The sequence below is a fragment of the Pogoniulus pusillus genome, chromosome 5, assembly GCF_015220805.1.
Source record: "Pogoniulus pusillus isolate bPogPus1 chromosome 5, bPogPus1.pri, whole genome shotgun sequence".
In the NCBI taxonomy this organism is placed as follows: Eukaryota; Metazoa; Chordata; class Aves; order Piciformes; family Lybiidae; genus Pogoniulus; species Pogoniulus pusillus.
In genome coordinates this window covers 38,316,489-38,331,410 of record NC_087268.1, presented here as the reverse complement: position 1 = coordinate 38,331,410, position 14,922 = coordinate 38,316,489, and the positions used below count along the sequence as shown (strand labels likewise).

General features: G+C 39.3%; 1 protein-coding gene across 1 annotated transcript in view; it reads right to left on the bottom strand.

Annotated features, from left to right (window-relative positions):
- The window catches only part of NALCN (sodium leak channel, non-selective), a 254,133-nt gene that overhangs the window by 142,223 nt on the left and 96,988 nt on the right, over nt 1-14,922 (bottom strand). Inside the window, exons 8-10 of the mRNA XM_064143801.1 lie at nt 11,921-12,063; nt 11,696-11,800; nt 10,619-10,705 (exon numbers count right to left, since the gene is read on the bottom strand). Coding sequence (XP_063999871.1) covers nt 10,619-10,705; nt 11,696-11,800; nt 11,921-12,063 — 335 coding nt within the window. The remainder of the gene's footprint in view (nt 1-10,618; nt 10,706-11,695; nt 11,801-11,920; nt 12,064-14,922) is intronic.

Below are 14,922 nucleotides of genomic sequence, written 5' to 3'. Positions count from 1 at the left end.
TCATGACATACACACTCCCAGTGCATGTTTATCCTGGACAAATTCTTCACAGGGAACTGCTATCACCAACATGCTGCAGTGTATTGAATTGAGATGGCATTTTAAACATCAGTGAAATAGAAACCCTTTAGACCTGTACATTTGGTTTTGGCTAGGTAGAGTTTTGGTATCTGTAAACTAAAGTGGGCTGCCCAAACGCTTCTCATTATTATGGTGGGGTTTTATACCTACTTGAGAGCCTACTGAAAATGCACTACCACAATATGTGATTCAGTACTTGCATTGTGAATTCAACTGGAGTATGGAATACTTAAATGACCTAGACTTTGAGCTATCATCAATGATGGTCTTAAAATTGTGCGACTCACCTTCTGGTAATGTCTCTTTCCTCTGATTATAAAGTGCCTAAGGTGATCAACTCCTATCAGCACATTTAATTGCCAGCCTTCTAAGGCAGCTAAACAAATTCCGTTCCTTCTCTGTCTGCACAACCACACCTACACAAAAATATCCATTCCTGCCCTCATTCTCCCCCCTAAGGCTTTTAAGTAATTTTAAAATTAATTTCTAGTTAATGTTGCTATCCTACAAGTGCAAAGAGTAAAAACATTTATATTAAAATTGCATCCATCACTGCCACAGATTCCCTTCTAAGACACAAGGTATGTTCAATTATTCAACCTCTGCATACCGTATCTTATTCTTCTCTTCAACAATCAGTCACTGGTTATTTATTCATGATTAATGATGAAGTGAAATGGTGTGTACAGCATAAATTGTGCATCAACTTCCAACAGGGAATTTTTCTGTGAAAAAGGAACTTCAGTCCAAGCATTACTATAGACAATCTTCCAAATGATCTGCAAAAGCAACTACATTGGTTCATCTACACTCACAGGTATTACTGCCCTTTTATTTAAATGATAGTGCCACTTAGCAATGTTTTTGGTTGAATACATTTGCATAATCAGCATGAAAAGCATTCTCTATGTGCCTTGTACATATACTTATCTTTCTCAATATAAGCTCCTTACTAGTTCATGAAACCACAGCATGCTTACTTGTGGCATAGTCTTCTTAAAGATCAAGAACTCCCAATCAGTCAAGTAGACTTAGATATCTAAGTTAAATTGATGGAATGAAATGGGTACAAAACAATTCCAGGAACTGCTGAAGCACAGTGCCTCAGCAATTCCAAGAACTAGGCAGAATTCCAGAAATGTGTTAAGTGTTAAGCATAAGCAAGAAATTTCTTACAGCCATAGTACATTTAAGGAACTCCCTTTTTTTACTTATATTTGAAACTTTGAGAAATAAACCACTAGTTTCTCCCCTACACCCCTAAATCTTCATGTTTTTAAGGAGGAATGCTTAGCAAGATGGGTTTATGGTATTTCTACTTGTTTCGAGGCTGTTTGGCATTTAGATTTGCTCAAATCTGCCATTTTTAATGACTGTAAAACTGATGTATACTTACATTAGAGTTAAAACCTTCTGCAGTACAGCTAGTGGCAAAACACTTGCTGAGTTTTATGGCATCAGGGTTTTACAGTTTCCCTTCTGCATCCCCAGTCAGAAAGAGAGAAAATCTGGAGAAATCAAGAGGGTGAATAAAACTGCACTTATCACACCCCTTTTCCTCCTCACCTCTTCTCTGAGGGCCAAGTAGAAGGTCTCCAAGCATCAGCACTTGCTCTGCTTAGCTCCGTGGAACACTGAGAATCCCCCCAACAAGTTTTCCTTCAGAAACCCAAACCAAGAGCAGTGAATCATCCCCTTTTGCAGCTCAGTCAGTAACAACCTGCCCTAGAGCGGTCAACTGAAAGACTGGGAAGCCAAAGTTGGTATTTCTGTATCATACACAGCTCGCTCTTTACCCAGGTATCCTTGCAGGCAGACCACTGCTCCAAGTTTGGGTTTAGATAACTCAATGAACTGCATTCTCAGCTGTAATAAACTCTGCTCAATCTGCTCTGTTGCCCAGGAGGCTACTCCTATCACCTCTTGAAGGATGTCTACTCACTGCCACCTGAAAGTCTCCTGGCATAAGCTGTGAGATCCTGATCCTCTGAGTTATCTAGGATCCTACTGAAGGAAGTGGGGCCCCGAAATGTACTGTACATGTACTAGCAACTCTGCTATATTAGCAGTGTCTGTAGTAAAACACCTTCTGAAATCAAACCCTCTAATGTATATATCTGCTTTCCTTAGGTGAACTTTTCTGAAAAGCTTATAACAGAGAAGAGAAAATTATTTATATACACTCTGGGTACTGTGCAATTAACAAAATGCCACCATGTAATTATATACACCAGGTGGCATTAATGGCAAAATAACATATGGCAGTTAAAGTATGATGTCTCAAGCTACTACTCAAAGTATAAGTCGAAGATTACATGAAAATTATTGTGGAAAGCAATTAGGAAAAGTCCTGAAACATTGGAATTTAAATATGCAATAGCACATTAGGTCTAGGATTACAAAAACCAGAAAAGATCTGTCACAACTAGCAAAGACATCACCCACCAAAGCTGCCTGCTTCTCTCCACCAAATATAACCTTCTGTGACTCAGCTGGATAGTTAAATTTTAAATATCTAAAGTAAGTTAAATGTCCATTCCTGCTCACAGGAGCAATTGGTCATTGTGATCTAGGGAAGGATATGCTGGAGTTTTGCCAACTGTCTTGTGAAAAGGATGCCCATGTAACGGTTCTGCATTGAGCTAAGGTGGAAAGATCATAGAATCACAGATTCAACCAGGTTGAAAGAGACCTCCAAGATAAAGGTCAAGGCTATTGTGCAGACAAAAGTCAAGCTAAGGAAAGAAACCAACATAGCTGAATGCCAGTTTTTCAGTTGTGACTAATTTTTGTCTTATGAGAGAGTAAAGGAAGTATCTACTGTACCACACCCTTATCCCTACCAATAGTGAATTATTTTCTACCATTTTCATAGAATCATAGAATCAACCAGGTTGGAAGAGACTTCCAAGATCATCCAGGCCAATCTATCACCCAGCCCTAGCCAGTCAACTAGACCATGGCACTAAGTGCCTCAGCCAGGCTTTTCTTGAACACCTCCAGGGATGGCGACTCCACCACCTCCCTGGGCAGCCCATTCCAATGCCAATCACTCTCTCTGACAAGAGCTTCCTCCTAACATCCAGCCTAGACCTCCCCTGGCACAACTTGAGACTGTGTCCCCTTGTTCTGTTGCTGGTTGTCTGGGAGAAGAGACCAACCCCCGCATTTTGTCCAGCCTGGCCTGAGAATGGCTGCAGTCATTGTAGGGCATTTCCCTGATTACACCTACACACTTTCACAGAATTACAACATCCATTGCTGCCCATAAATTCTCTCTCTTTCTTAATTTCATCCCATTAGTCTTAGTCATACTCGCTTGTACCATGTTATGTATATCCTGCTCTATCCTATCCCAGTCTTCTGCCCTCTCTACTCACACCTGTAAAATACTTAGCATTAGCAAACCACGCATGTTTGTTTTCTGCATCTAAGTATTGTAACATATGCTTTTCTGCCCTCATATTATGAAGTAATTTGATAAAAACTGTTAATCTGAGGAAAATTCATTCTCTGGTGCCATCTGGTACTTTTACTCTGTTAGAGGAATAAAAGTCAAGAAGCAACTAGAAACTGATCGCTACATCCATTAGTGATATCTATTTGTGTGTTTAATGGCTATCTGGACTGCATGGCTCTGGTTTGGACCTCTTTGATTAGTTCTCCTTAAAACAACACCCTTGTATGGCTTTCTCCATTCTGTACAATCCTCTAACATTACAAAAATCTTTGCACTCTTGAGCAACCTTGCTCACCCTGGTATTAAACCTCAGAGCATGCAATGCATGGTCTCAGCATCAGACCATAAAACTATCATTTTTGTTGGCCACAAAACAACCCTTGCATTATTTTGGATACTCAGAAATGGGAAAAAAAAATGCAGGGCCCCTTAAGGACACAGAGATGCCACAGAGGCCCAGAAGAGACAAAGGGTCAAGCAGCATGTAAAGTGGGCATGACTGATCTACTCTGGAAAAGGAAGTATGGAAAGCTGTAGTTCATGTCAGATGGCCTCTGGGGCAAGTACCCATCCTGGCTCTCTTTAGATAGGAAAATAAAGACATCAACAGTCTATAAAAGGGAATGTTTGCTATTGTGACAGTTCAGTTTCGTACATTATCTGAAAGCTCTGAGACAAGAACATAAAAATAGTTTATTGGTTGTTGGTTTGGTTTTTGTTTTCATTTGTTTGTTTGGGGTTTTTTTGTATGAAAGAACTAGAATTATCTTCAGATTCATAATGGGAATCACTCCCTTCACTGACTACTGAGGAAGCCAAAGGATTAGAGACCCTCGAGAGTAATAAAAAAGGTATTGCAACACGAGTTTAAGTTCCAAAGATCTAAAAAGAACATCTACAAAGAACGATGTAACAACCTAGAGAGCTGTGGTACATGATGTACTTTGCAGTCCTAGTGAAAAGAGACCTTTGTTTGAGAAACTTAGAAATATGGGAAATACTGAGGGATAAACAAGTCACACAAAGGGAATTAAAAGAGAAAAAAGCCCTGTTAGTTTTATTCTAAAACTCTGCAGTCTTCCACTTTGTTCATATTTGCCACCCAAGTTATAACCCTGAAGGAAGTCATGTTGCTGCTGCTTCCAATGCTTTGATTGCTGCAATTGTGCTAAACATACAGGAAAAAAAGCTACATGACAATTTAAATACCTGTTTTCACTTTCAGGGGATTTGAAACACTGGACATATTTAACCCCAGAAACACAAGTTTCAAAATGAGACTCAGCTGAACTTTAATTTAGTGGCTTTACTGAATACTCTCTACAATCCACTGTCACTGATGTGCCCCAAAATTTCTAAGTGCAAATTATAAGGTACAAGTTGTACTAAAATCCACTGATGAAAAGAATGCTAGAAAAATGGTTCACTTTGCCTGCTCAGATCACAAAAAAAAGACTGACAGCTAAACCACAGTCCACTGCTGAAGCAGTCTTCTAAAAATACTCTAACAACTTGTGTATTTTTCTCATGTGAGACTTTTAGTTTACTAATTAGACTGTGATGTCATTATTTAATGCCATTTATTTGTGAACTGTGCAAGCTTGTGTGAAAGATGGCCAAGATTTATAAAGATCTGTTTTGCAAAATATATTACTTGTGAAGGTCTCACAAGAAATCCAGGAGCTACACAAATGGTGCTACTTCCAGTTTGTCCAAAAATAAAAGCAAATTCAGAGATCTTGTCTGGTTAAAAGGGTCAGCCAAGGCTTCCACAAGTGACATACAAAGACTTGGAAAACCTACTGCCTCACACAAATCTGAATCACTGAATCATAGAATGGTAGAGGGCAGAAGGGACCTCCAGAGATGATCTGGTTCAACTATACTGCTAAAGCAGGTATGGCTAGATCAGGCTGCACAGGAATGCAACCAGGCAGGTTTTGAAAGTGTCCAGGGGAGGAGACTCCACAATCTCTCTGGGCAGCATTGTCCAGTGCTCCAGTAGCCTCAAAGCAAAGAAGTTTCTTCTTATGTTTAAGTGAAACCTCCTATGTTCTCATTTGTGCCCACTGTCCCTTGTCCTATCACTAGCCACTGTTGAAAATAGCCCAGCTCCATCCTCTTGACCTTCATCCTTCAGATATTTACAGACACTGATAAGATCCCCTCCCAGTCTTCCTTTTTTCTAGGCTAAAGAGCCCCAAGTCTCTCAATCTTTTCTTGTAAGAGAGATGCTCCAGTCCCCTAATCATCTTTGTGGCCTTCTGTTGACTCTACCCAGTAGTTCCCTGCCCCTTTGTCAAGGAAAACCCTTTTATGAGATTATTCACAGTTTAATGCCTTTCCACTGTTTTCTTTTTGCAATGGGATTCTGATACTTGAAGTTGGCAGGAAAAGTACATGTTCAAGCTGAGGAAGTCATGGTTATGAAATCTGTTTTTGCAAATGCAAATCAGAGAAATCACTGACATGTTTTCTCTTTTCTTGTTTAGTTTCTGTGGTTAGATTGCTGCAAACTGTGGCTAGTAATTTACTTTGCCTGTAATGAACAAGAACAAAGAGTTCACAAATAAATGGAAAGCTATGGAGAAGAAACTGAACACAAAAGAACTACGTCTATAAGTCATTGTTAACATAGGTGCTTTGGTATAATGGTTATAAAGGAAAAGGAAAAGAAAGCAGGCAAAACAGAGGAGTGTGGTAGAGAGGAAGGAAGGCAGGAAGGGAGAAAAAACTTTGATTTTCTGCAGAATGGAAAGAAGCATGCAATTCTGCATCCCCTTGAAATCACTTTTCTTTTAGATGCATATTTGCAACAGCAGAGAAAAAGAAGCATAGACAAGATTACAAAAGTAATCTAGTGATCACTGAGTTAAGGCCACAATGTTACCTATGGGAGGTTTGAAAGTTGACTTACAAATTAGAGCCTTGTCTTCAAATACACTAGTCTCTTTTTATAGCAGTCCTTCCTGATATTCAGTCTACTTCCCTTTCTGAAATTTCCTCATCACTGATAATTCAATTTGTATACACAAGCACAAAGAGAAACCAAACATCCCCCATACTTGGATTTATCATCCTCAGACACTCATGTCTGCCCTCCTCTTTTTACTGATTGCATGTTGCAACAGATTGTGATCCTGTCACTGTCAAGTTTCACTGCTTAAAACTTTTATTGAAAAGGAGACTCCATCACAAAATTACAAGGTTTTTTGCACTGTGTTTCCTGTAATTTTTGAGTAATATCAGCAAATTATTTCCTAAGTTATGATCAATTATATTGCTATACAGCTGCTTTATGTAACTTGTTCCTATAAGAAGTCTTGAGGCAAAAATGATAAATGAGTTCTTAAAAAGGCTAGACAAATTGAAAGGTGATAAATCCATCAATGGATACTAAATATAATGGCCTAAATTTAACATTCATTTTAGAAAGTCCTTAAATGAATGATTGCTGTAGTCCAAGACAGAGAACAAGGGCACAAATGGATATCCAGAAGCTCAGAGGATGATCTATATAGGCCTATTTCTGGCCAGTTTTGGAGATATGGTGAATGCATTGTTTGTCTGCTGGCTTTATGCATTCTCTGATATCTGCATCAAGAGACTTACTATTTTTCAGGCCCCCTTCAGTAAAAATGGCAATTTTAAGTAAGCAAAAAATGTATACAGGCAAAACATGTTTAGTTCCCCAGAGCTAGGAGAGTCTTTTAAATTTGTATCAGATAAATACAGTGGTTCTCAAAACCTCAACAGCAGCACATTCACACTTTAGTTGCCCTGTCCTCTCCTTCCTCCAGTTAGACAGACTACAATAACTTTAGCTGTCTGAATCCATGACTTCTTTTAATAACATGAACCAAATATTAGTTTACATTATCAAATGAGACAGTAAGCTGAGGTGTCCCAGGAGTAAACTTACTGCCTTTTCAGTTGTCATTGCTACTGTGGTTCAAGTCCCTGAAAAAAAGGCATTGAATGGACAGTAGGGGATGGTTACAGCTTTACCTTCCTCATCTGAAATGGCATAATGCTGAAACTGAGTGCACATTTAACAACAGCTCATTTTCACAGTATCACAGTATCACCAAGGTTGGAAGAGACCTCATAGATCATCAAGTCCAACCCTTTACCACAGAGCTCAAGGCTAGACCATGGCACCAAGTGCCACGTCCAATCCTGCCTTGAACAGCTCCAGGGACGGCGACTCCACCACCTCCCCGGGCAGCCCATTCCAGTGTCCAATGACTCTCTCAGTGAAGAACTTTCTCCTCACCTCAAGCCTAAATTTCCCCTGGCGCAGCCTGAGGCTGTGTCCTCTTGTTCTGGTGCTGGCCACCTGAGAGAAGAGAGCAACCTCCTCCTGGCCACAACCACCCTTCAGGTAGTTGTAGACAGCAATAAGGTCCCCCCTGAGCCTCCTCTTCTCCAGGCTAACCAATCCCAGCTCCCTCAGCCTCTCCTCGTAGGGCTGTGCTCAAGGCCTCTCCCCAGCCTCGTTGCCCTTCTCTGGACACGCTCAAGCATCTCAATGTCCCTCCTAAACTGGGGAGTCCAGAACTGAACACAGTTTTTGAATCCTCAAGCGGAGTCCAAGATGCCATTTCTTCCCACACCCTATGTGCAAGTGGAAAATACTGGAAGTCTCTATTAAAACAATGAAATATATCTTGTCTTAATGCCCAGCATTTACTATATTCACACACACACCTAAAGCTAGGAAGGTTGGACAGGGCTGGACTTTATTGTGTGTGCTCTTCTGTCACAAATATTTCCAGTTTCTCTGCAGAATCTTCTATTCCAACTCACTCTAAAAAATACTTTTACCTAATCAAAACCGACAGATTGCTTTTACATTACTTTACATACTCTGCTCCCAAGTCTCCTCAGTAAAGCTAACAGGGATGGTTTGCAGTAAAATTAATATAGATGGTTCTCAGTACTGTTTCAAGTCCCAAGCACACCACTGATACAACCCAAGCTTCTGTTAGCTAATGCAATTTCTAGGCTAGATGAGAACAGGGCATCAAAAAAATAGATGTGTTTTCATTTAATGACAGCCTCAGAAGTTTAATCTGCTTCTGAATAAACTCATATAACATACTCAAATAACAACCTCATTACAATCAAAACTGAATTTTAACTAACCAAAAGAGAAGATTTTTCTTATGCTTAAGAGAGCATTTCAGTTAATTGGAATAAATGTATTATATAGGTATTTATTTGAATGAAAGACACTGTAGAACTGAGTAGGCACAACTTCTGCTTGATTCCAAAGTACCACTAAAGAGCAAATCAGTATGTAAATAGACTACCACACTTTTCTAGTGCACCAATAATTACTTCTCATTAAAAAGAAGAGAAGAAAACCTACTTGTGCTCTTTTCTGTTACTCCCGCAGTGAAAATCCCCAAACATTGTTTTATGCTGCATTTTTTCTCATTGAATATATCCATTATGAAACTGCTAAAATCACTCAATTCCTGCATCTCTGGCCATGTCACATTCATTTTCCATGTGCTTTCTTTTGATGTTACTTTTGATCTTTTTGTCTGTCCTTCAAGGTTTTCTATATTTCTGTAATTGTCCAGAATTCTGTAACACATTTGGCTAATAATATGGATCACGAAGGACTAAATTATTTCTCAGGCAAAAAGGACAGGATTAAATTTCTGTCATTAATTGTATGTCCAAAAGCACTGTAATCATGTCACTTGCTTGCTCACTTGCTTTGTGACCTTCTGTTTCTTCCCTGGATGCAGCATATACAGTTAAAAGTGAATACAGTATTTTCAATCTTTTGAAGGTTTTACTAGCAGCAGTACAAGCACAGATCCAGTTTGTAAGTGACCACTTCCATTCGTGCTGGCACAACACACGGAATACTCCTAAGTGTTTTCTGCAAATCATTCCATCTCCAGCTATGCATTTTATTTTTGTGGGACATAAACCCCCAAAATATTAGCATGGACAGGTAGTGGCTGTCTGGCTCAGTTTCCCACAGGAACCAACACTTTCAGATTTTCTTTGCTCATTACAAAACCATGTATTGAGAAGACTGAAAATGCCATTACCTGGTGTTACTAATACCAACCAAGTTTTCATAGAAGATATCAGAGAATCACAGAATCACAGAATCAACCAGCATGGAAGAGACTTCCAAGATCATCTGTCACCCAGCCCTATCCAGTCAACTAGACCATGGCACTAAGTGCCTCATCCAGGCTTTTCTTGAACACCTCCAGGGACGGTGACTCCACCACTTCCCTGGGCAGCCCATTCCAATGCCAATCACTCTCTCTGGCAAAAACTTCCTCCTAACATCCAGCCTAGACCTCCCTTGGCACAATTTGAGAATGTGTTCCCTTGTTCTGTTGCTGGTTGTCTGGGAGAAGAGGCCAACCCCACCTGGCTGCAATCTCCCTTCAGGTAGTTGTTGTACAATGTGCTGCAATAAGAAGGGGTTTACAAAAACACTGCTTATCTTATCCTGGATCTTTTTCAACAATGAGGATAGACTTTTACAAACTCACCCATAGCCAAGTGAGAATATTAAATTTGGTAGTTTTGAACTTACAGTGCAGCTTACTACCTACCTGCCTCTTCCCCCCTTTATCTGTGAGCCTATTTTAAAATTATAACCAGAGAAATGAGGTACTTCTGTGTTTGTTATCATTAGTTATGCTTTTTGGCATTTGTTGTTGTATTTTTACAGTTAATAAACACACATTGCTCATGCAAATAACCTAGGAGTGGAATCAGTTTGCATATAAAGCCTGAGAAATAAAGAGTGACTACTTATGTTATTTAATCTTTGAAATACCACAAAACTTTTTCTCATAAACACACACACACAAAAGGACCTTCTGCTTTTGGGCATGATTTATTGTTTTAGGGGTTTTTTTTTGATGTTGATCTGTGATATGCAAGAAAAAACCTACATTGCAGAAAGCAATGGATTTAATGAAATTTATGACCAAAACTACTGTAGCTATTTCTTACCACAATCTCTCCTTATGCCAACATTTGAGTGGTGCTGGTTACAAACACTGATTTATTAAAAAAGCAATATCGTACCTGTAGACATGCAGGAGCTCTGCCCTGGGGTTTATTCACATCAACAGCCACAAGCTGCCAACCTCCAGCAGCATCTTCATGAAACATCTTGAAAGGGAAAACTGTTGTCAGAAATCTTTTAGGTGTCAATAAATACAAACGAAATCTATTACATTCCCCTTAAAGACTTGCATACGTTTTAATGATAGCTACCTTAAAATAAGAGTGAATTGGTTATTACTGCTACAGAAAAAAATCCAGCATGTTCTTTTTCCACATAATGTGTGCCTCTTAGTCCTAATGTACCAACAACCTCTGGAAGTGTAGGTATAGTTATTCCATTTTGTTTGGTTGGTTTTGTGGTTTTGTGTTGTTTTGGGTTCTTTTAGTCAGAAATTAGGACATAAAAAGATGCAAATTGGTGGACATGAGGAACGGTGAGAAACCACTCTGGAAGTTATTAACACTGTCCTGGAAAACGTCCTTTAAAGAAAATGAATGGCTCTAGGATTTTGAATTACCACCTGAGAGTCTGCATAAACTACATAATGAAGTGTGGTGAAGCTCCCACCTCACTCTTATTTTTCCTTGATACCCAGGACTCAAACAAGTCACTTCAAGAACACAACCACAGCAGTGTGGTTGCAGCTTAAAAGCCATCCTGAGAGGTGTGCTCATTACCCTGGGAACAGTGTCACATAAATAGGGTTGTAATGCTGCTGATTCCTTATGGAAGAGTTGCCAGCTTAGATAAGCACTGAGTTACTCCTCTTTGCATCATGCTTTAAAGTGCAGAGCTAAAAGGTACTTTTTAAGGAAGCCTAGCTGGATAATGTAACATAGAATTCAATTTTACAAGAAAATTCCAAATCAACTTTAAAATATATGTAGTAATACACAAAGTAAAATAAGCCAGATTAAAAAAAACAACTTTTCTTATTGATAATAATAATAATCAATAATAGTAAATATTATTAATAATATTAAATAATTTCTTGCTTATTTATTATTTTAAAAAAGTAATTCTTTGCTTGTCATTCTTTCATAAAATAAACCAAACTGAGTCCTCAGTTTATTTCAGCATCTCAGGTACTTCACCTGGGTGGTGGCAGTTGAAGTAGTACTGCTCCTGGACCCCCACATCTGCTGAAACTGTACTCTAATCTCTGCAAATGTTTCAATGATGACTGCAATGAAGACATTCTGAAATAGAAACAGGAAAGAACGGTTGGCACAAAGCTCAGCAAGTGGAAAAGAGAAAAAAAAATAATTCTAAAATGATCTCTGTTTCAAACAAGTACAAAGTAACACTTTTTGCAGTACCTTAACGAGCCAGGCCAGGAAGAAAATTAAGGTGATGAAATAGAAATAGGAGCGCCATCGGGGAAAGCTGTCGATTGCTCGGTACATAAGGAACACCCAGCCTTCTTGGGAAGCAGCCTCGTAAACAGTGAATATGCTTGTGCCTGGCAGAGGGAAACATTCAATGTCTGGCATTAAGCTCCCCTAAAGCTTTTCAATAACAACAAACAATCGTCTTTTTATCTATTCTGTTTTCCTTTTTTTTCCCCTAAAGAGTATCACCTCCTCCCTCCTCTTCCAAAGGAAAGTTTTTCAGTTTCACACTCAGAGCCCACTAACATTAGAGGCTCTTCTCCTATAGAAGCCATAGAGAACTGTTGAGGTTGGAAGAGACCTTTGAGACCATCAAGTCCAACCACTGACCTAGAGCTCACAATCCCACCACAGCTGCTAAGCCACTGCCACTAAACCACATCCCTCAGCACCACATCCACACATCTTTTATAGACCTCCAGGGGTGGTGACTCTACCACTTGCCTGGGCAGCCCAGTCCAGTTCACAGTGACACTTCTGCTGAAGTAGTTTCTCCTAATATCCAACCTAAACCTCCTCTGGTGTAACTTGAGGCCATTTCCTCTCATTCTACCACTTTTATCACCTACAGACTCTACTAAATATCCTGAATGACAGAATCATAGAAGGCTTTGGGTTGAAAGGGACAACTCTCACTAACTCAGGTTGCTCAAGGCCTCATCCAACATGGCCTGGAACACCCCCAGGTGTTTTAGTTTGTGTTTCTTCCTTTTGCAATTGCATATAAATTGGTTTTGTATCAAACCAGACGGACTCCCTTCTCTCCCTGGACACACATACAAAATCCCTTAGATGGGTTCACTGGCAGTATGCAAATATCTCCAAAGGCAGAATTTGTCCTATCATGTGACTTCAGCAGCATCTATGAGAAAAGGCAGATTTAACTAAAACTACCAGGAACAACATTTAGTAGGTGAAAGGAATAACTATTGGCATCAGCAATATTGAGTAAGCAGCAATATATTGAGAAGGTACCTAACATTAGCAAGCACAGTTAAGCAAGCACAAGAAGCTACAGTTTTGACACTCAGGTAGGTATCCAGGGTAGCTGCATTAACATACAAGTGTTGCCTTAAAACCTGTAAAACACTTTTAAGTTGAGCTTCCTCTAGGACTTTGGGAGTGGGAGGAGAAGATGAGAGGTTTATGCATGTAGAAACCACTTTTGAATAAAAGTTATGAAGTTACTCATTTTAAACTTCAGATTCAAACTCATCCTAATGTCTGAGTAAGCATATGCTTCAGCCAGCTCTCAGCTTTGTCTCTGCAAGGAAAGCCTCAAATGCAGATAGTGGTTAGGGCTCATACAGCATTCTTCTCTGAAGCAATGTAGTTGAATTTGGGTTTGATTGTTGTTTGTTTGTTTGTTTCTGAGAAGGAACACAATTAAACTGTGAAATTATAGTGTGAAGTCTCACAAACTGCTGTGAAATCAGGGAATTGTCCTACAGCCCCCTGCTAGCTTTGCTCCACTACTGCTTTGTTCACAAAACATCTTGGATAAGAGGAAGAGAGCATGAGGAGTACTGCCCTGAGCAGAACACAGCAGCTGCTAAGCAACACACAGATCATAAGCATGAACCCACCAAATGTCTGATCCTGTTCACAGAGAAAAGATTGGTCCTAGTCAGGAATTCCCAAGTCCAGTAGTTTCCCAAAAACTCAACCCAACTTATAAAGGGCTCTGCACTGATATTCTTCCACTGAATCTGCAGACCCTGCATCCTTTTTTCTGTCAAGGCAGGTGGGATGAACCTGGAAGTCTTTTTGCCTTTGGGATTCCTTTTGTGGGCAAATTTCCACTGATGTGAGGAGATTTTTTTTGTCTGTACAAACTTGCTCCTGTGATATTTAGGTGTTGAATGGTTAATATGGTCACGCTGGGTAGGCAAAAATGTTAATCTTTTCTGTTAATTTTTCTCGTTATTGGATTCCTTCCTATTTACTACATATGGCTCTCAGGATCAAGGGACAGAAATAAGAATAAAAGGAAAGAAAAAGCATTCAAGCATAGATAGCAAAATCCTTTCAATTCCTTCAGAAAAGAGAGTGGTCTCTCAATACTGAAATATTCATCAGTGATTACTCCAAGGGTATTTTGCATTTTAAAAATTCATAAAGTAATGGTTCAATTATCTAATATTATACTGTTTCTGAACTGATTAAATTATTGAACAAAACAGTGCTGTTGAGGGCAGGCAGAGAATGGGGGGGGGGGGGGAAGAGAATCTATTAAAAGTTGCTGGCTAGGAAACTGCCATTAGTCATTATCAATTGGAAAGTCACAGTGAAGATTAGTAAAATAGAGGAGATGTCATGCAAAGTGTTTATAATACATACATTGGGCTATCTGCCACAGTAAAGCAATACTGTGAACAGACAAAAATGCACAATTAACCCTGTTAAAATAATATGTGTTCATCTGTAAGACTGAAGTAAAAGTACATCTTGCAGATGACTGGTACAGGTGTTCCTAAGGCTATTAGAAAGCAATCACCATTAAGAATATATACTTTTACTTAACATGTGTGACTAGAAAGTAATAAGGCTTTCAATACTGATGCCAGGAACCATGCTGTTAACTACCTCTGTAAATGCTGTTTCAATTGGATACAGAATAAAGGTATGGCAGTAAAGGATCCAGCAAACATAAAATGTTTTGCTCTCAAAAAGAAGAGTAGTTCTCAGTTAACATCTGCTGTTCTGCATGTTTTTTTCCCTTCCAAAAGTTGTATTTAAAGACAATCAGCACCCAATTCTATTTTTCAGAGTATTGCCTTAATATCCAGCTACAGCTTTCTACAGCCAATGTGTAAGCTATTAGAAGGACTCTTCTTTCACAGCAACATGTGCTGCTTTCCTAACTGTGTTCAAAGCCATACAGAGGGGGGAAAAGTATTAAAGTCATGGTGGGATCAATCACAAAAAAA